The sequence below is a fragment of the Pantherophis guttatus genome, chromosome 2 (genome assembly GCF_059756535.1).
Source record: "Pantherophis guttatus breed Tessera chromosome 2, ASM5975653v1, whole genome shotgun sequence".
NCBI classification, from domain to species: Eukaryota; Metazoa; Chordata; class Lepidosauria; order Squamata; family Colubridae; genus Pantherophis; species Pantherophis guttatus.
The window spans coordinates 206,709,217-206,730,667 of record NC_142064.1 but is presented as its reverse complement, the minus strand read 5'-3'; the positions used below and the strand labels follow the sequence as shown (position 1 = coordinate 206,730,667).

Genomic DNA, 21,451 nt, shown 5'->3' with positions numbered 1-21,451 from the left:
TAAAATAGGGTGGTGATGCTTTGAACTCCCAAGGAAACTCGGAATAACCAATGCAGGGGAAAAAATCGTGACCAAAAGAGTGGAAGTGTCTCGTGGCCTCCCGTCTTTTTGCAATTCAAATCAGGTGCTCTTAAAGTTAGGATTAGGGTTCCATCCCGGAAGCGGAAGATTTGTTATAGGCTACTACATCACAAACATTTCACACAAAAATAAAGGACAACTTCCCCAGCCCTGAACGAAGGAATCCGAGAGCCAGAGCCTACAGCAGTCGCGCTCAGCCTATGACGTCAGCGTCGCAAGCTACTTCCGGGTTTCAGTTCCTCCGGTAGCCCCATTGCAGCCAATAGTGGTGCGGAGGGAGGAGCCGAGCTGCGCATGCTCAAGAGTGGAGAAAGGAAGAGGGCATCTCCGGGGAGCGTCGTGCGCGCGCAGGCGTCCTCGCTTATCTGTGGGGAAGCGGAGCTGCTGCCAGCTGACTCGGCCATGTCGGTCCAGGAAGACCCGGTCCAGCGCGAGATTCACCAGGACTGGGCGAACCGCGAGTACATCGAACTGATCACCAGCTCCATTAAGAAGATCGCGGACTTCCTCAATTCCTTCGGTAGGTGCGGGCGCCGTCCCCTCTTCCCCCGGCGGGGTGGGGCGGAGGAGGAGGCGGACCCTCCTCTGAAGGGGCAACTGCAGACTGGGCGGAGCGGGCGGGTCCGTGGCCGGCATTAACGGCGCTCTCCTCGCCCTCGCAGACATGTCCTGCCGCTCCCGCCTGGCCACGCTCAATGAGAAGTTGACGGCGCTGGAGAGACGGATCGAATACATCGAGGCCCGGGTGAGGCATCTCCCTTGCGCGCCGGCAGAAGCCGCCGGGGGAGCTCGGCTGGCGAACGATCCTTCCCGTTGAGCCTCCGCAGCCCCCCAGCCTTAGTCCCCGGGCTCCGGCTCACCCGTTTGGGAGTGGGGTGGGGGGCTTGAAGTTGCCCGGTCGCTGCCCCTGCGGGTTGGGCAGAATCACCCAGGACAACTGCCTCTGGGTGGGTCAGCGGGTTTTGTCTTTTGGGGCGGGTGGGGGGGAGGGATCTCGGTTTTCAGCCTAGTGACATGTCTGCTTGTTTCTTTTAAATGAGGTAAAGTGGCTTTCCTGCGTTTGATAAATTTATTATATTATTATTATTATTATTATTATTATTATTATTATTATTATTATTATTATTATTTTTCTATAAATCAATTCCCTGGCTGAATATATAGTCAAAAGCGTTTGATGCATTTCCGCCTTTTTGAGCCATTGTTTTGTTTCTTAGTGAGTTTTATATCTCACCTTTTCGTAGGAGCTCAAGGAGATGTAAATAATGCTCCGTCCAATTTTCCCCATAACAGGCTGCACTGAGAGACAGTGGCCTAAAGTCATTTGATGGCTGAGCTTTTGAGGGTAAGCTTGACCCTGAGTCACAAAGGCGCCATTCCCAACACACTTTTGATTTTGTAATAGGGAAAGAGTCTTGTCTTTAAAGACCAAATGCTTTTCTAAGCAGGCTTGAAACCATTGCCTGAATTAGTTCTTATATAGTACCCAAGCAACTAAAGTCACGTTCGCTTCCAAGTTTTGTTCATGTTTCTTAAAAGACAAACTTTTCTTGCTTCCTGATGGAGACATAAGGTCTCTTCTGCTTCCCCAGATATATTCCAATGTAAGCAAACTTTTTTTTTCCCTTGACAGGTAACAAAGGGTGAAACATTGACATAGTGTGAAGCTGTTCAAGAAGTCAACCTAGGGAAAAAAAGTGCAGCTGTTTAGAAAGCTGATGATCAGACTTCAGGTTTCTTCATTACTTAACATGGATGGGAGTTAACTCATTTTTGCCCCTTGGGAAGCTGCCTCCTCCATTTGGAGACTTTGTGTGGGTGATTCCAGCTGAAACGGCTAAATTGTACAAGAGCATGTTTAATTATGTGGTTTTATACAAGCAGATTCGCACAGTTCTTGTCCTATTGTGTCCCATGTACACGCAGAACTCTGGCTTCACAGCAATTAAATATTGATGGAACACAATCTTAATTTCTGGGAACACTGATTATTACTATGAGTTATTTTTGAGAATCAGGATGTTAGGGCTATGCATGGTGTGTGGCTCTTATGGCTCGCTATTGCTGCTCCAAGATATCAAGTAATCTATTTGAATAAATGTGCAGTATGTGTAGGGTGGGGTGGGCTGAGGGAGATCATGTGCCAAGGGAGGGATGACTCAGTTTTCTAAGTATTTTGTATTCTTTAATGTAATTTGAGATGTCTTTTCCATTTGTGTTCAACAATAAAATCACTTCTGCTTAACACATCTGAACATTTTTTAGCTAATTTAAGAATATGCATGCACTTGATACTGTCATAGAGTACTACACAACCCTTATATCAAATTTGCCACATTCACATTTTATTGCTGTTTTATATTATGGTTCTTTTAACACCTTGGAAATTTTTTGGTTCCTGTGCTGCCCCGTTTCCTACACCACCACCCCCAGCAAGAGTTCTACAGATGCTTATTCAACAACCCACCCACCCCCAAACAGATCCTCCGACAGCACCTCCATTGCACAGGTTCCAGATTTCAAGCTCAATACAGCAAGAGTCACTGGGTAATGGAGTCCAATGGACACACACAAAGTCCAGGAAAGCAGTCCAGGAATCAAATTGGCCAGGATACACATCACGCTTTGCAGATTGCTGGTTGCTTGATGCTGTTTCTTAAGTTGGGCACCAGGAAGTGGCAGCTAGGATTGTTGCTCTTGCTTTCTGCCTGAGCTCCTTGATTCTGGCTTGGTTGGCAGTGGAGTGTCTGAGCTAATGATCCTAGGGGATTTTAATTTGCCTTCACTGGGCATGGGGTCAGAGGTAGCTTGGGAGTTCCTAGCTACTATGGCAGCCATGGGCCTGACCCAAATGTCTAGAGGTCAACTCATAACAGTGGTAATGCACCCGATTGGGTTTTTCTGTCAGGTCAATGGCAGAGTGTTCTGGATTTGAAGAAGATACAGATTTCTCCCTTGCCAGGGTCAGATATTCACAGGTGAGCCTCCAGTTCTCTGGTGCCAACCCTTCCTCAGGCAAGCTAGGCCTATTGGAGCAATCAGGCCCGGCAAAGGACCTGATTAGGTTCCAGAGGGAGTTTGGGGTTATTCCAGAAAATCTATTTCTTGATCCAATTGAAGCTGTTGTGGCTGCATGGAACAGCAAAGTACCAGCGGCTTTAGATTGGATTGTGCATGAGTGGCCTTTCCTTGTCCAGGGTTCCTGATGCTCCCTGTGGTACATGATGGACTTAAGGGAACTTAAAACAGGTTAAGACACTCTACGGTGCCGGTGGCAAAAAAGAAAAAAAAAATGAAGAGCTATAGCTACTATTAGGGTCTACCTTGTGGCGGAAAGAGCAGAGAATTGTAGCTATTTCTTCATTCTTATTGCCTCTGCCAATAGTCACCCAGTGTCCCTGTTTCAGGTGACTTGGTCCCTCCTTGAAGGGAGCAATACAAAGTTCACATAGCAGGGGTGTCAAACTGGTGGCCCGTGGGCTGGATGCATCACATGCAGGCCATGCATGCCCACCTCAGCTCTGCAAAGGAGGAAACATTGCGATATGTGATGGCAACATGACACCGTGAGTTTGACACCTGTGACGTAAAGGTGAGGAATATGCTGCACATCTGATGATCAAAGTAGCTGACATTCACTCTATGTTGGATTCCAGCTTTAAAACAGAATATGTAGAGGTGGTGGGGTTACATCTTGCAAGGGGAACCTGGGAAAGTGGACAAGGCCCTCTCAGATGCTAGTTTGGCCACTTGTATAGTAAATCCATGCTCTTCCTGTCCTGACTTATTAAAGCTGCGTGGAAGGGGAGACGGGATTGTGTCTGGGTGGTAGTTTATGCCTCCTTGAATGAGGGAGTGGTCCTACCAATTCTTAAAAGAGGCAGTGGTGCACCCCCTCCTCAAAGGACCATTGTGTGATCCAACCAAGTTTGACAGTTTCACCCACTCAGCTGGGAGTCTGTCGGCTCCAACAGATCACAGGAACAATATCAGAGCTCTCTGTCCAGAAGAATGCAGTGTTAGGAATAGCTAAAATACTGCACAGAACCCTCAAATTCCCAGGCCATAGAGGGCCCAACATTGAGGAAGACACAAACCACTTATAGGGTGAGAATGGTTATATGTATACACAAGTATAATTAAGTTTCTTAATGTATGAGATAAAATTATTCAAAATGCCTGCAAACTGAAGAAAATAAACTGAGGAGACAAGATCGTTTTTTTCAAACATGAGATTATAAAAAAGAACTGCGTTGAAGTTTCTAAACAGAATTGTTGATAAAAATGGGAATTAGTTTAAAATGCAGATTTCCATTCAAAACTTACAATTTTGAAACCACAAGGAGCAGAGAAAACTTAGACTAGTAAGAGTAATATTATATCAACTTAAATTCAATTGGAAAGTGTGGTAATATTCTAACAGTTTATTACCTGATTTGTTAGCAAGTAGCCTTATGGCTAAGATACAAAATTTAGCAATTGGAAAGGTAACAACTGTCATCAAGAAAAACTTAAACAACACTGATTGGAACAGTTGGGAAATTAGAGGTTGAATTAATCGAGGAGGTTTCGTATAATATTTACACTTTAAAAATATGTATTCTAGGGTTTAAATTTCACCTCAGGCAAATAAGACTCCTCCTGAGGTCAATGCAAGGAATGGCCTTGGAGATTAAAACAAGCAGACACAGCTGTCCAAGAAAGATTACACTATGGGTGATAAGAAGGATTCAAACAAACAACAACAGAGAAAAAATTGGCAAGGTTGAGAAACACTGATGTATCACACACCAATTCCCACTGGAAAATTTCTGTGTAATTTGTGCCCAGGTTATGTTAGTGTATATATCCCCTTTGTTCCCTGCCAGCGCACATATTTTACCGCTTTTAAAGTCTAGCATTCCTGCCTTCAAAATAAACTAAATGTCTCCTTCGGTGGAGCAAAGCTGAGAGGTGGGGAAAAAAGCCTTCTTTCGGGTCTGCCTAACCCCAAATGTTTTGCTTTCTGCGTCAGCTTCTCCTCCTCCTTTAGACTTTCATTTTCGTTCTTGAATGCCAGGCGGACTCCGTGATCTGAAAGTGACTGTGGATTGTGTGGAAATCCGGCTTGCTTCGCGCTGGTTCTCCCAAAGGTGCTTTTTCAAGAGGCAACTGGACTTTCTGGGTTTTCTTTGAAGACGTTTCGCTTCTCATCAAGAAGCTTCTTCAGTTCTGATTTCGACCGGTGAGGCACTTGGGAGTTGGCCGAGTTCACGTAGAATTAGACTAAGCAAACCGGGAACTCTGCTCTGCAGACGCTGGGTGGGGCCGACCTACGGTCTGTTTTGGCAGGGCGCCGGGTTTTATCCGAAACGCAGTTCAGATAAAATCAGGGGTGCAGAGGATGGTGGCTGCTCCCTTTGTAGAAAATGCCTCACTATGGCCGCCAGCAGGGGAGGGAAGGGAGAGTCTCGTTTCTTGCCACTGGGGCAGAGGGGAGTGGGGCGGGGGAGGTCTGGCGGTGGGTAGCCTCTCCTTTGCCGTCTCCGCTGAGAGATTTCTCGACCGAGGGGGTCAGGGAGACGAAGCTGCAAAGCCATAACGAATCTCGGTAGCAGCCATAAAGTTTGCGTTTAGCCGCTATTATGGCAAAGTTGGCTGGAGTGAATGAAGATAGGAATGGGATTCTAGCTGATTTGCAAGGTCTGGGCTGCGCAATCTTGTTTTATCACTTCCTTTCTTACCTGGTTTCTCTACAACTTTTTCAGCTGAAAACTTTTCAAGGCTGTCCTTGCTAACCCATAGAGAAGCCGATGCTAGAACAGGTAGTCCTCGACTTACAGCAGTCCGCTTAGTGACAGCTCAAAGTTAGTATAACGCTGAAAAAAGTGATTTATGGCCATTTTTCACACTTACGGCTGTTGCAGCATCCCCATGGTCATGTGATTTACATTTGGATAGCAATAGCACTTAGGCTTATAAAGATAAAACTACAGTGACTATATTTTCTTGGAAAATATAAAGGATAAACCTGAAAAAGGGGGCAAATCTGAAAGACAAGCCAGCGAAGGAGCCATTGCAGTGCTGCTAGATATTTTATAGAGGGAAGGTAAATAGTTATACATAGAACTTTGGCATGACTAAAGTTAACTTTACTATTTTTAATTCCAAAATCTGGTTTATGGTTAATTTCCCTTATAATCGCCCATTCCCAGATCTGACCAAATCTGGAACTGTTCAAGTTAACACCAGCTCTGACTTCCCAAACCATGTGCTCTGCTTGTTTCTATCATATATAGCACATTCTTCTTACTTGGTGACCAAACATCTGGTAGAAGTCAGGTACCTTCTGCTGTATAGACCAAAAATACTTTCTGGCATTGTTCTGTAGCTGGGATTTCACCATGGTTTTGAATAGTACAGATTGCTGTACAGATAGTCTTCAATTTATGACCACAATTGAGTCCAAAATTTCTGTTGCTAAGTGAGACAGTTGTTAAGTGAGTTTTGCCCCACTTTAGGACCTTCCTTGCCAAAGTTGTTAAATGAATCATTGCAGTTATTAAATTAGTAACACTGTTGTTAAGTGAATCTGGCACTTAGTCACAAGGTCTCCATTGACTTTGCATTGTCGGAAGATCACTAAAGGCGATCACATGACCCTGGGATAGTACAAGGGTCATAAATATGAGTCAGTTGCTAAGCATTTAAAGTTTGATCATGTGACTATGAGATGCTGCAAGGGTTGTGTGAGAAATGGTCATGAGTCATTTTTTTCAGTGCCATTATAATTTTGAATGGTCACTAAACTGTTGTAAATTGAGGACTACCTATACTGCTCCAAACCAAACCAAAGGCCTGGTTAAATATGGCCTCAGCCCAAGTTCCTTTTCTGCTCTTGTTTTAAAAGAAGACAAGACATGATCCCAAGCCTGGCCCTGGTTGGTCTGAGTATGAATTGAAACTCAGACATGGTTGGCGATTAAGGAATGCAGGGTGGTTAAATGCCTCTTCACTACAGGTTGTAATTTGGGTATTCCTGTATTCCACCCATCTGTCAAGATTATGCAAAATCCTTTCTGAATCCTAACATTTACTTTTGTGTTTTTTTCTGGCCTCTAAAACATGTGGTGCTTGTAGCTTGGCTATCACCTTACAATGGACACTGGAGGCAGAAAGATGAAGGACCTGCTTGTAGATGCTTTAGAATGTCTTGAGGAAAGAGACATTAAGAAGTTTAAGTTTAAGCTGCGAGATGCAACAGTTCCTCAGGGAAAGAATATTCCACGTGGTCGGTTGGAAAATGCAGACCGGCTGGATCTGGTGGAGCTCCTTGTCGAATTCTATGAACAGAAAGCTGCTAGACTAATGATAACTATCTTGGAAGACATGGGTTGCAAGAAAAATGCTTCCAATCTCAGCAAAGGTATGGATGTGCTGAACCATAATTAGAGTTGCAATATTTAGATCCAGAGTGGGAAAGAGTATTATAGTATGGGCAATCTCTCTGTAGCTGTTGGCTGTACTTTATGGGAGTTGCACTAAGAGAATACACTTTTTTTTAAAATTTGATTTATATGCCACCCTTCTCCGGAGACTCAGGGTGGCTTACAATGTGCTCAGCAATAGCCTTCATACTTTTGTATATTTATACAAAGTCAGCTTATTGCCCCCTCAAACTGGGTCCTCATTTTACCTACCTTAGAAAGGATGGAAGGCTGAGTCAACCTTGAGCCTGGGGAGATTCGAATTTACAGTAATTGCAGACAGCTGGTGTTAATCACAATGCTTTTAGCCTGCTGAGCCACATGCTTCCTTCACTCAAATTCACTAATTTGAGTGAAGGAAGCAGTGTGACTGCACCTTTCTCTTCCGTAAGACCTTAACTCAAACATGTTACTTTTCTGAGTCCTGAACCTACCATACAAAGCCAAGAAAACCAAGAAACTGTGAGTTCTAGTCCTGCCTTAGGCATGAAAGCTGCCTGAGTGACTTTGGACCAGTCACTCCCAGCCCTAGTCACACCCAGAGTTGTTGTGAAGAAATTAGTAAGCAGCAGTATTAGGTATATTTGCTGCTGATTTTGGTATATTTGCCACTGAGAATGAGAAAGAAAGAAAAAGAAAAGAAAGAGAAGAAAGAAAGGAAAAGAAGAAAGAAAGGAAAGAAATAGTAAAGAAAGAGAAAGAAAGAATACTAATTAACTTTTGTGTTTCCTTTTCAGAGCTCAAGGATCAAATTCAGGGTATGTGAACATCTCATTATAAGGCATTGCAATTATTTATACAAATGTATATAAACCCTAAGATAAATGCATAATTTTGCCTTTATTTTGGGAGAACAGTTACGACATTTTAGCAGAGTGTATAAAAACTTAATATGTGAAATGTATTTCAAGTAGAAAACTAAAAACAATCTAAAAATTTCAGAGATATAACTAGTTAATTAGTTCCATATTGGTATTCGTCTGTGATACTATTGGAGTAACAAACGAATGATAATTTAGAGACCTGTGCTAGGGAGAACAGGTCTAAACTTAATTTTTGCCACATAGCTAACAAATATTAGGGTCTAGGTAAGTCTATTTCTATATATGATGAATGACACAAGCTCTAGTCTATAACATAGGGTAGATCTAGAATATGGTAATTTAAAAAAGCCTATATTAGAATGTGTATGTACCCATTCTGAAATATTATAGCAGATAAGTATTACATCTGCTTCCGGATACTTCTATTGCTTTTGACAATTTGAACAAAACAAACAAGCACAAAAAGTTGTTGGAGGAATCCGTGGTAAATACCTGTAAAAAACTGCCCTCTAGAAATATTCGACTCTCATAATCCCTAGTGCCTAGTCAATGCAGCCGCGCGGGTGGTTATGGGAGTGACGGGGCGCTCCCATGTGACCCCCCTCCTTCATGAGCTGCACTGGCTCCCGGTGGTCTTCCGGGTGCGCTTCAACGTTTTGGTTACCACCTTTAGAGCGCTCCATGGCTTAGGACCGGGGTATTTATGAGACCGCCTTCTGCCACCAGTAGCCTCTCACCGACCAGTATGCTCCCATAGAGAGGGGCTCCTCAGGGTGCTGTCGGCCAAACAATGTCGATTGGCAGCCCCCGGGGGGAGAGCCTTCTCTGTGGGGGCACCCACCATCTGGAACGAGCTCCCCCCGGAGATACGGAGGATCCCGGACCTGTGCGCTTTTCGCCGTGCCATCAAAACATTTCTTTTCCAGCAGGCCGGCCTGGCCTAACCTCTCTTTTAAACTGTCAAACTTTTAAAATTCTTTAATTTTAAATTTGTCTTAAGAATTTGGGGTGTTTTAAAATTCGTTTTCCGGGCCAATTATTTAATTGTATTTTAATGCTTTTTTAACATTTGTATTATATGTATTTTATCTAGCTGTTCACTGCCCTGAGTCCTTCAGGAGTAGGGCAGTATACAAATTCAATAAATAATAATAATAATAATGTAGCCTTTGCTAGAAGGTAATAAATTGTGGAAGAATTATATAGATGGCTACGAAGAAGCCCTGTGAGATGGAGGATCTCTTTTGATAGACCAGTTAGTTAGGAACAACAATCATACTAGATGATGGGGCCTTCTCTTTGTTTTCTGGTACTTTCCTAGGTTACAAAAAAAAGTATGCCAAGTATGTGAAGGAAGAATGCAAAAATATAGAAGAAAGGAACAGTCTGTGTGGTGAGAGCATTCCTTTGAATTCATGCTATGCAGAGCTTCTTATTATCAAGAAGCATCAACCCCAAAAACAGAAGGAGCATGAACTCCTTGCCACTGGCAGGATGCATCTGGAAATCCTGAGAACCAATAGCAATCATTTATCAACCAACATTGAATATTTATTTCAACCTGATGAATCAGGAATTCCAAAAACAGTGGTGTTGCAAGGACCTGCAGGGATTGGGAAAAGCATGACTGTGCAGAAGATCATGCTGGACTGGGCTGATGGTCAGCTCTACCCAGATATGTTTGATTATGTATTTTGCATTCGTTGCAGGGAATTGAACTTTGTTACAAAAGCCAGCAGCTTGGCTGAACTTATTGTTGAGCAGTGTCAGGACAGAGATGCACCAGTGGAAGAAATCTTAGCCCACCCTGAAAAACTGCTCTTTATCATTGATGGTTTTGATGAACTTTCTCACTTTTTAGAACCTGAAGGTAACTTGTGTGAGAAGCCTAATTTAAAGGTGCCTTTGGAAAATGTTTTAAACAGCCTGCTGAGAAAGATACTCTTGCCAGAGTCCTTTCTCTTAATCACCACAAGGCCCGGTGCTCTAGAGAGACTGCAGCAATACTTGAAGTGTCCCAAGTTCACCGAGATCATTGGCTTCTCTGAAAAAGGTCGCCGTGAGTTTTTTTCCAAGTTTTTTGAAGAGGAGAGGAAAGCCAATATTGCCCTGAGATTCATTGAAAATACTGTTGCAGTGTCCACCATCTGCTTCATCCCAATGGTGTGCTGGATCATTTGTTCTGTGATTAAAATAGAACTGGAAACTGAAGATGAGATTGCAGGCACCTTGGATACCACAACAAAAGTCTTTTTGCAGTTTTCTCATATTCTTCTTAAGCATGATAATCCCAGATGGAAATCCTCCCCTCAAAATGAGCTCAGAAAACTTTGTTCTTTGGCCAGAGCTGGCATAATGCAACAAAAAATCCTCTTTGAAGAGCAGGATCTCAAAGAACATTGCTTGGATGTTTCAGCTCTTAAGGACCTCTTTTTAGAGAAAAGAACTTTCAGGACAGTTTTGGGCAGGCGCAGTCTCTACAGTTTTTTCCATCTCTGTTTTCAAGAGTTTTTTGCTGCCATGTGGTATATACTGCCAGCGGAGTCAACAGAAGAGATGGATCACATTATGGCCGACCTGCAGAGAGTATTGGTTGAATGGGAGATGCCAAATAATCAACATTTTTCACTAACTGTATGTTTCATATTTGGCCTGACAAATGAAAAGACACACGTCTTCTTTGAGCAAACCCTGCAATGCAAGACTTCTGACCTTGTAAAGCCTCTCTTATTACAGAAAGCAGAAGAAGTAGCAGTTAAGAAACACGTTCAAAAACGCTATTTCCTGCTAAATTTTTTTCACTGCTTGTTTGAGAGCCAGGAGCCAGAATTTGCAAAGTGTGTGATGCATCACTTCCAAATTGTTGACCTTTCCTTCAACACGCTGTCTGTGTTAGACTGCAAAGTCTTGGCGTTTTGTCTGCAACATAGTACAATTGAGGATCATTCCCTTATCTTAAGTATCTGCAGGTTGAAATCTCATCACATCAAGGCTTTGGCTCCAGGAATTAAGAACTGTACAACTCTAGAGTAAGTGATCCATCCTTTCCAGTTTTCAAATTTAAACTGAAGCTGAGATTTTTAAGAGTTTTCCATGTTTTGATCCTGCTTTTGTTAATTGTGCCTTCTTCTCACATTTTGAAAGTATCATTTATGATTTCATTCTGCAGAATTATTACTGTATATACACAACACTGTGAAACCACAGTTGACAGTTCTTTAGCTGGTGTTGACCTCCATACGCATTGAGTTCTTCCCATATAATATATCAACATAATATATGTGCAGCTCTAAGCAGTGTGGCCTTTTGTAACTGACAGATGGAAATTTTGTCAATGTGTAGATTTTGTAAAGTGCTATGCAATATTTTTTTTGTATGGTGCACAGCGTGCCAATAACCACTGGGGCCATCACAGCTAGTTTATACCATAATTTTTAAAACTTCAATTAATACTTTGTGATCTCTTCCAGTTTTTTGTCTTCTATTCTATCCCCTGGTATTTCTACATCAATTATCCACTTTTTTTTTAAATCACATTGCAGCTTTGGAGATAACAAACTTGGAAACTCGGGAGTGAAAGTTCTCTGTACCATTCTGAAGCAACTGGGTAATTTGACTAATTTGAAGTGAGTAATAAGGGAGCAAAGGCACATCTAAACAGTTGGGTGCATAATTTTGCCTTGGAAGAATTGGGTATCCATCCTGATAACTAGCAGCCAATTGGGTGAAATTCTAAAATAAGTAATTAGGCATCAGTTACTCAGAACTGATGTTCAGAAAGTCAATTAATCAATGTGAATAGTAAAGAGCAAGGCAGAGGTGAGAAGAGGATAAGCCATTCCTAGAGAACTCCCAATGCAGCAGCCAACTACTAAAAAACATACAAAAATCAATGATCATCTTCAATTCCAGGCTACACCTGAAGGCCTGTCCTCAATAAACTGAGGTAATTCTTTGCTTGGATTTTTGTAAGTGGCTTTCTGCCACTTACAAAAAAATTTCCTATGTTCTTCTTAAGATGGGTGAAGCATAACTTAATGAGGAAGTCTAAGTATTTCTTGTGCTGAATCTTCAAGTCTATTTTGACCACATTATGTCCACAGGAGCTTATGGATTTTTCCTCATTTGGTAACATATGACATGTGGTAGTTCTGTATATGGTTCTATCTTGGTACAGACCTCAGTGTTATGACCACATGTAAATGAGATGGACTGTTTTTTTCTCATAAGTTCCCGGGGAAGTGTTTTGAACACTTTTATGCATCAGGATTTAACAATGACTCTAGTCATCAATGTGACAGTACTGGGGGGGGGGTGTATTTTTTGTAAGATCTCTACATTTTAGCCTGGGAGGGGATCAATAGCATTAACTGCCTACTTGGCTTCACAATGAGTATAAATGACAAGGTGATTTTTCCCCCGAGTTTAATTGATATACACCAACACCATGCATTTATCACTTAAGGGTACAAGCTAGATAGCGTTGGTGTTGGCTTGCCTCTGTGGTAACATTTGCTGAATCAAGTCTAAGACATAGGGTAATATTCAGATCAGAAAGACTCTGTCACATCAGCCAAGGTTTAATTCAAATATAATTGGTTAAAGTGAGGTAGGGGTGGAAAGTACCATCTGTAATAATTTGTTTGTCATGCACACCTACATGAATTTATGTCTCTGTGTTCTGATTTTGTTATCAAAAAAGATTGAGCAAACTTGTAATGTGGCTTCTAATTTTCTCTTTGCCAGACTTTATTGCAATTACCTCACAGATGCTTGTGCCCAAGAGCTTTGTGCTGTTCTCGGAACTAGTCACAGACTTTACAGTTTAGATCTTCAAGATAACTCCTTCACGGACAACTCTGTCCCATTCATCCAAGACTTGATGAAAAATTGCACCACCCTGACTATTGTATAGTGAGTACTGATAAAGGTGGAAGACAACATTTGGCTTGCCTTCTGGGAAGTGGATAATATTATTCTGCAATTGTAGGTGCTGAGGCTTACTGGAGTGTTTGTGTTGGCTATCTTGTGGTACCATTGGGTTGAGCATTCCAAATAGTGGGAGACTACCAATAGTTACAGTGGTAATGGGAACACTACTGGAAGACTGGATTAGGGATACATCATGATGGAGGGAATTTATCCTGACCATGGCAGGAGATCCTATAGCACTCCAGACAAGTGGTTTCTAGTCTTCTGTTGAAAACTTCCAGGGATGGAGCACTCATAATTTCTGGGAGCAAGTCTTTTCACTGATTACCGTATTTTTCAGACTATAAAACGCACCAGTATATAAGACGCACCAAAATTTCGAAGAGATAAGTAAGAAAAAAAATGTTTTTTCCCTCCCCGGCCCCCAGAAGCACTCTGCAGGCCTCCCAAACCCTCTGTGTGCCCTGTTTTTCGCTCATTTTTGCAAAAAACTGAGCGCGCAGGGGGTTTGGGAGACCTGCAGAGTGTTCCTGGAGACCAGGGAGGGGAAAAAAACGCCCCCATTTTTGTGAAAAATGGGGTCACAGAGGGTTTAGGAGGCCTGCAGAGTGCTCCTGAGGGCCAGGGGAGGGCAAAAACGCCTTTGCAAAAACCAGGCGAAAAACGAGGGCATTTTTGCCCTCCCCAGCCCCCAGGAGCACTCTGCAAGCCTCCCAAACCCTCTGTGCACCGTTTTTGCGAAAAACGACCCATTTTTGGCAAAAATGGGATGAGCAGGGCGGGGCTTCGGGAGGCCAAAAATGACTGTATTCGGTGTATAAGATGCACCAATATTTCCACAGTCTTTTGGGAGGGGGAAAGAAGTGTGTCTTATACTCTGAAAAATACGGTAATTGTTCTCACTGTCAGGAAATGACTCCTCAGTTCTAGGTTGGATTTCTCTTTAATGATCTTCCACCTATTACTTCTTGTCCTGCCCTCAAGTGCTTTGCAGAAGAAAATCCAGTACCTTCAGGAACTGGAATACTGCTACCACAACATCCTTAGTCCTTCTTTTTTTTAGGCTAGATAATCCTAGTTCCCTTAGTCACAAAGGTTCATACCGGTCAAAAATGTGAAAAGGGAAGAAATAAAATGGCACATTTGGAAAAACCAAAAGTTAACAAAAGAATTACATTTGTTAAATTGTTAACAATTATACATTAGGGCTGAGTTTCCTTTGAGATATATTTAAACTATGGGAAGCTGAGAAGGCTGCAGATTGCAGGAGGGAGAAACAGAGAGTAGCGTAATGGAATATAGGCTCTTTCATCCTTCCTAACTACATATGTGCAGGATGACCATTGGCACCCATGAGCCTTTTTCCAAAATTCTCATTTGAAATAATGTATAAAGCAAATTTTCCTTCGTGAAATTGAATGAAACCTAGTCTAGTAAGTTAAAGTACCATTAAAGCCAATTAGAGATGGCATGACAATCCATACAGGCAGTCCTCAACTTACAACCATTCGTTTAGTGACTGTTTGAAATGACAACAGACTGAAAAAAATAACTTATGACTGGTTCTCTGACTTATGACCATTGCAACATTCCCATGGACACATGATTCAAAGTTGGGCTGTTGTCAACTGGCATGTATTTATGACAATTGCACTCTCCCAGGTCACATGATCACCATTTGCAACTTTCCTAGCTGCCTTCTAACCAGCAAAGTCAATGGGAGAAATCAGATTCATTTAACGACCACATGATTCACTTAACTACAGTGATTTGCTTAACAACTGTGGCAAAAAACAGTCATAAAATGGGGTGCGACTCACATAACTCCCTTGCTTCACAACAGAAATGTTGGGTTTAGCTATGGTCATAAGTCAAGGACTACCTGTACCAAACCATGGCCTCATCTCCAGCAGTTCATTGTACTTTCTATTTGTGTTTCTTTTCAGTTTGTTTTCAAATAGCTTTAATGAAAGAGGACGAAGATGCCTGAATCTGCAAGCCGAGAAGATAAATGAATCAGGACGTAAAATTTTGTTATGGTGACTGTATTCACTCATGGCTACAGAACAAAAAGCAATCAACCCTTCGAGAACATTTTCAAGGAGGTGTTGCCACAAGGTTATACCAATTTCAGTTGTTGAAAACAATTTTCAGACAAAAATGTTGATAGGAACAATCATTACTATTTTAGAATATTATGGCATATTGCTTCCCAGGAAATCACTTTCTTTGAAAAACATTAAATATCCCCCAATATTTAGGGAAATAGCAAAACCATTTGACCAAACTTTTAACTATTGATTGTAACCCAAAAGTGCTTTTTCTTTTCTTTTTTTTTAAATTTATACTTTATTAAAACACATATAAAAACATATAAAAATGTCCTTCAATTAGTACAGTTATACTTATTCCCCTTAGTCTTAACCTAATACTTTCCTTTTTCCATTTCCCCCTCCCCACTCTTCTATTCTATTTTTCTATTCTATTTTTCAAGAGGCAACTGGACTTTCTGGTTTTTCTTTAAAGACGTTTCGCGTCTCATCTGAGAAACTTCTTCAGCACTGAACAGATACTAAAAGCAAATATTTGATTATAATATCACTAAAGCTGATTTTATTTAGATGTATTTTTGTGATCAATTTACCGAGTATGTACAGTATAAATATTTAGTGAAGGACTTTATTACAATCAGTACACAACTGTGGATGTTCCTGTGAATGTTAATACTAAATGAAGCAATCTAGGGAACAGTTTTGTCAATATTGCATTATTTAAATTGTATTTGTTCCAGTTATTTTTTTTCTGTTTAATGGAATACATGTATGATTATACTTTGAGGTCAGCTGCCAATGAGAAAAATTTGAAATTGAGCTACTTAGTGTATTAATCCACCAAAGCTAAAACTTTATAGATAAAAGCAATGAGACAGTTAATATCACAGAGGTGAGTAGAACCTACTAGCACATATCACAGAGGTAGATCAGAACCTCATAGGACATCTTGGGGTATTTTGTAATATATTGCCTCCACTGTATAGAATTTAAATTTCTAATATAAAATTTCTAATATAAAAATGAGCTATTATATCATAAGCTCATATTATCTCTTTGCCAGATTTAATGATCATCCCCTGCATAACTGAACAGCAGGTCTTTGCCTTTAATCAATTATTGCCAATTATTTTCTCTGAGAGACAATATGTCTTTAAATAGAATGATATAAAGGAATGTTAAAGTGCTTCTGGTCAGATAACAAAACCTGCCTGTTTTCATAGAATCTGGGTGCTGGCTTGTTGGTAGAATTTCATAATGGAATTATGAAACTTTTCAAATTCCCATATCCACTATTCCCTCCTCCCACCGTCAATTACCACTGGCAGCAAGGAATGGAGAGAGGTGCTTGGGCATTTCACTTTGTTTCAGTTGCCCAAATAAGATAGGTGATTTAGATACTATGCACCTTGACTTTGCAGCAAGAAGACAGGATCTGCTGGCTTGAAGCAAGAACATGTCTTGTGCTTATTTGAATAAAATTCTATTTTTAAAAAAAAGTTAAGTTGCTTCTCTGTAAAAAAGTCTACTTCCTCTTTTAAGACAAACACATACCAAAAAACCCCACACATCTCAAATTGTTTAAAAAGTTCCTTTCCCATTACAGTCGAGAAGGAACAATATCCATGTAGCTCTTTTTTCCATTTGCTGTTCTTGCCATGGAAATCCTATTTATCATTGTTTCAAGTTCACAGAATTCCGCTGTTTTGTATTCCAAGATACATGTCTAATACAGTTTTAGTTTCCACAAAATCAAGAATCAATCAATTCATCAATCAAATCAAGAGCATTTCACTTTCCTTTTACTATGATCCTGCTATTCTATTTTCATTGGTTTGGTTTGAGGTAAACGAGGTGATGCTCTTGTTCTTTCCTCTACACTCTAAAGGAGAAAATTGTCAACACGTTAGGAATTTCCTGGAGGTGTGTAGTGGAAAATCCACATAGATTTTCTCCAAGACAATCTGTCCCCAACCTGGTCCTTCAGATATTCCAGTGATGTATGTATTGTTACTATATGAGTTAATCAATCATTTTTCTCTTTCCTAGCATTATCATACCAGAAATATAATAAATTGAGCCTGGTCAGAAACCCAGCTATAGTTTTTCCCCTGTAATTTTCACAACAGTTTGAACCATAAAGGCATATATTACACCAAAACTAACAACCATATTACAGTCTGGTTTACATAATATACTAAGCCATCAGTGTGATCTATACAATACAGAACGCCATAATGTACTTTGTGGCATAACGTGTGAATTCAGCCACTGTGGTTCAAATGTTTTATCATCATTCAGACCATGGTTATTTAGGTTCATACAACATACTAAGCCTGTTTTCATTTAGCCAGTACAAAACAAAAGACAAGTGTGGAGAGGGCTAATGATTTAGATTAAAAGTTTTATTTTTCACTTGGTTGGCTCATGAAGTACAATTTGTGAACCAGCCACTGAGATTTACTTTTCTTCTTTAAGTAACAAAAATTCATAGGTGATCATTTATGTTGAACTCTGGAAGGTTAGAATATATATATTTTTGGGGGGGGACGACTTACTTTTCTTACCCTGATGGCAAAACTCTGATGGATAATTATGACATTGTGCTGCTGTCCGGCGATCGCCCGGATTACTCCAAACCTTAGGCGGGATCCTTTTTTACGTGCTCAGGTAATGCGTCTCGAATGACCGGGCTACCGCATGAGAGGTGAAAGCCAAGCATTTTGGGGGGAGCGAGAGCATCGTCTGTTCTGCTAGCGAGCTGCAGAGAAGCCCGGGTTTGTCCCCGAGGAGGCAAGGGACAAGGGTCAGAGCCGGCCGCGGTGTGCAGGGCGCTGCTGCTTGCTCGCGGGAGATCAAGCTGGCTCTCGAGGGCGGCGCTGCCAGTAGAACGAGGGAATCCACCCGCCCAGCCACTGCGGTTGTGCCGCCGCTTGGTGTGTCCCAGCTGGCGCTCCGTAGCAGGGCGGATGTTGTGAGGAACCGCTGCCGGCGGGGCTTGGCGAGGGAGCCAGGCGTGCGGTGGAGGCGGCGGTGAGTAGTAGCTGCGGTGCTCGGCTCCGGGTGCGGAGGGGCGGCTGCCGTCGAGACGCGGCTCGCGGGCTGCGACTAGGCCCGGGTGGCGAGTCAGCTGGGGAGGCAGAGAGCGGCGCGCCTCTGCCCTGCTCTCCCGCTCGCCTTTAAAGAGGGAGAAGCCAGCCCGGCTTGCCAGCCACGCGCGGGGAAGGCGGTGGGGCGCTTCGGGTGCTCGGTGGGAAGCCAGCCGCGCGGCAGGGAGGCTCCCGGTGGGCAGTCCGAGGCGAGGCTGCCTGCTGCACCGGTCCTGCCCTTGGCGTGAAGCCGGCCGAGGGAGGCCTTTTTCGGGGGAAGAGTTGCAGGCGAAGGCTCTTCCTCCTCCTCCTCTTCTGCCCCACAATCTCCAGCCTGGTGATTGTCTACCTTTGCGCCTTTGCTTCCTTCAGTTCCTGGCGTGCGAGCGGCCACCCGGGAGACCCGACTCTCGTGTGAAAAACGCGCCTCGTTTGTGTCACCTTCCCAGAGTAGCGTGGGAAGAACCGAAAGATTTTAAGTATCTTGTGGACCGCCCTTCCGTGGAAAAGAAGCTTTTCTGTGTGATCTCGAAGCGTATGAACTTCGTTGGGTTTTAATGCCCACCGAATTTAGTGGGAAGTCATCTGCTCAGACGTTGCACCTTAATCCTAAATTGATTTTAAGGCTTGATCTCAAAGTAAGCACTGTCTATTTCAAGGGGGGTTCCTTACCAATAATAGGTATGGATGAGATTGAGCACCAAGCCCCAGGAGTTTGGAGGACAACAAACCTCCCAGTAGTAGAAGGGGCAACTGTGAAATCGGGCAAAAGGTCATCGGCTGTGGCAGGTGTTTCAATGCAAGCTGATTTTTTTTTCTTGTTTTCCAGTGGAAATCCCAAAATAAACATAATCCTATACTTGCAACCTTCCACATTATTTGGAAACCAAAATTATTGCAATATTATGCAGGTTGATTGCAGTAATACTTCCAAACTATAGCTGTGATTTTGGCTCCCATTTCCATGTGCCAAGGCTAAATGTAATTTGAATTGATAAAGGGAGAGAATTCTCTGGTGGATTTTCAGCTGTTAAGGCAAACCAATTTAAGTATGGCTTCTTTCCCCTAGTTTACATTTATTTTGGTAGTAAACGTCTAACACAGTTTAAGCCAGAAGTTAAATTTGGGATTAAATTTTGTAAAAAATAATTTATTCACATTATTCCATTTGAGTTGCTATTCATGTAACTGCTGATAGGCAGAAATAAGTCTTAACTGAATAGTGAGAACATCTTGAATAGACACCTAACCTATCTTATACGGTGTATTATTTCATGCTTTGATCAACTAAATGCCAGTGCAAAGCCCATCATGATACAAGAGAGAGAGAGAAGAATTCTCTTGCAGTTGTCACCCACTAATGAACATTCACAGTATGTTTCTCAGCTGTGGTTATTTTCTTCATGAATTTCATTAAGATCTTTCATAATGATCCTAATTTGATCATTGTTTTATCTAACAATAACCCTACTTGAACTGTATTGTGTGAGAAATACTAATTTTAATGTGTCCAGAATCCAAATCAAGGCTTTTACTGTAGGAAACTGGATTCTACTATATCATGAATACAGTAAACCATGGATTCTACTGTTAAGGAAAAGTGCATAATCTTATGAATGTCTGGCTTGTTTTAATAATTTTAAAAATGCCAAATACTACAGTGTTTACTAATGTAGTTACTCCACTCCCTGGTAATTTTAGCTATCTTATTTGCATTTTTTCTCAGCTGTCTAGTATCTTTCTCTAAGATAAGTGACCAGAATTGGGGCTGCCTTCTTAGTGATAGGCCTTCCTTCCTGCAATACACTTACAAAAAATAATGTTAGATAAATCCTTATTAATTAGAGCCATCTCTGCAACTGTATTTTGTTTCTTGCTGTCTGTTTCTTTCTTGGTCTCTCTTTTTAGCATTCTCTGATATTAGGATTATTTCTAGATATGCATTTATTATCAAAGTTCACAATAAAGAGATTATTAGAAGCCTGTTAACTAAATATTTTCTTATAAAGATGCTGATTTGAGGAGAGATTGTTTTGAATGACCAAGCAAGACAGATTTACAGAAACTTTGTTTAATTTAAGGTCTCATAGTGTAATAATTAAGGCATCAGGTAAGAAACTGGTAGGAAACTCTGAGTCCTAGTCCTAGTCCTAGTCCTAGTCTAGTATAAAGCCAACTGCATGACCTTGACCTCTTTCTCTTTCTCATAGTCCTAGGAGGGAGTCAAGGGCAAACCACTTCCAAAAAACTTTGCAAAAAAAATTTCAAGGCAGAGTCAAAGGCTCACATTTTCACCAGCCAAGATATATGGACAAGTTTAGTAGAAATGTTTAGTACTTGTGAATATACTGTGGGGGTAAAATATGGTCTATAATAAAAATCTTCTGCCTTGTAGTGTAGTTCAAAGCAGCACTGCAATCTTAGCCTAGTTTTTTACATTATGCTTCAGTCAGCATGTGAATATATATTAACTGTTTATTAATGTTGCCAAAGTTACTTTTTGTGCTGTGTTGTGAAGGCAATATTGAATTACTGTATATGCTTATGTCTGTTACTAAATGAAGATAAAAGTTAGTTGCTTTTGCTGTTGGGTAAGTTTAAACAAAGGTGATGATGGTCTAAATGAGATGTATTTGGAACTTGAAATATACTTGCTTCATATTGTGAGACAGTGTTATTAGTCTATGTTGTATGGGGACTTTGCATCCATAAACATTTGTGAGACAAATATTCTTGAAACTTATTGTTATATGTTTGTACTGAGAATGGATCTAGATATATAACAAATACAACTCTGAGGATAATCTATTGCTTACATATTCTATTAAAAGCATTACTTTGAATAATGAAGAATAATGAATATCTATTAAAGCAAGTTCCCATAAAAAACATAAGTCACATTTTTCTCTTGGTGGCTGTTTGGTTATCTAAAAACTTTTTGTACTTACATAAATATTATGTATATATACTTTGAACATTCTTCTCATTTTTTTCTGGAATATGCTTTT

At 41.3% G+C, this 21,451-nt stretch overlaps 3 protein-coding genes across 9 annotated transcripts in view; all 3 read left to right on the top strand.

Annotated features, from left to right (window-relative positions):
- The first annotated feature begins 376 nt into the window (after positions 1-376).
- Positions 377-2,328, top strand: BRK1 (BRICK1 subunit of SCAR/WAVE actin nucleating complex). The gene is made up of 3 exons (XM_034441129.3): positions 377-601; positions 744-826; positions 1,715-2,328. The coding sequence occupies exons 1-3, from the start codon at positions 484-486 to the stop codon at positions 1,739-1,741; spliced, it is 228 nt and encodes a 75-aa protein (XP_034297020.1). The 5' UTR covers positions 377-483; the 3' UTR covers positions 1,742-2,328.
- Positions 2,329-4,962: 2,634 nt separating this feature from the next.
- LOC117679317 (NACHT, LRR and PYD domains-containing protein 3-like) lies at positions 4,963-16,853 on the top strand. Of its 5 annotated transcripts, none has more exons than XM_034441180.3 (7): positions 4,963-5,305; positions 7,201-7,486; positions 8,285-8,305; positions 9,693-11,400; positions 11,914-11,997; positions 13,118-13,285; positions 15,250-16,853. In XM_034441180.3, the coding sequence occupies exons 2-7, from the start codon at positions 7,219-7,221 to the stop codon at positions 15,344-15,346; spliced, it is 2,346 nt and encodes a 781-aa protein (XP_034297071.2). In that variant the 5' UTR covers positions 4,963-5,305; positions 7,201-7,218; the 3' UTR covers positions 15,347-16,853. The 5 variants fall into 5 exon arrangements, 4 of the variants coding, with proteins under 4 accessions (XP_034297071.2, XP_087743785.1, XP_034297078.2 ...); XR_015732615.1 differs by having other exon boundaries at positions 5,108-5,305; positions 11,914-11,978; XM_087887659.1 differs by having other exon boundaries at positions 5,108-5,213.
- Positions 16,854-18,216: 1,363 nt separating this feature from the next.
- Positions 18,217-21,451, top strand: part of RNF123 (ring finger protein 123) — a 98,014-nt gene continuing 94,779 nt past the window's right edge. For 2 of the 3 annotated variants that reach the window (XM_087887658.1, XM_087887656.1), the window contains exon 1: positions 18,217-18,387. The gene's annotated coding sequence lies outside the window, so the exon portion shown is untranslated. The other variant, XM_087887657.1, reaches the window with a different exon arrangement.

Coding starts and splice junctions, on each gene's coding strand:
- LOC117679317 (XM_034441180.3), top strand. CDS start 7,219: ATGGACACTGGAGGCAGAAAGATGAAGGACCTGCTTGTAGATGCTTTA. Junction 7,487..8,284: donor TGCTTCCAATCTCAGCAAAG/GTATGGATGTGC, acceptor TTTCCTTTTCAG/AGCTCAAGGATCAAATTCAG. Junction 11,998..13,117: donor GGTAATTTGACTAATTTGAA/GTGAGTAATAAG, acceptor TCTCTTTGCCAG/ACTTTATTGCAATTACCTCA.
- BRK1 (XM_034441129.3), top strand. CDS start 484: ATGTCGGTCCAGGAAGACCCGGTCCAGCGCGAGATTCACCAGGACTGG. Junction 602..743: donor GGACTTCCTCAATTCCTTCG/GTAGGTGCGGGC, acceptor TCGCCCTCGCAG/ACATGTCCTGCCGCTCCCGC. Junction 827..1,714: donor TCGAATACATCGAGGCCCGG/GTGAGGCATCTC, acceptor TTCCCTTGACAG/GTAACAAAGGGTGAAACATT.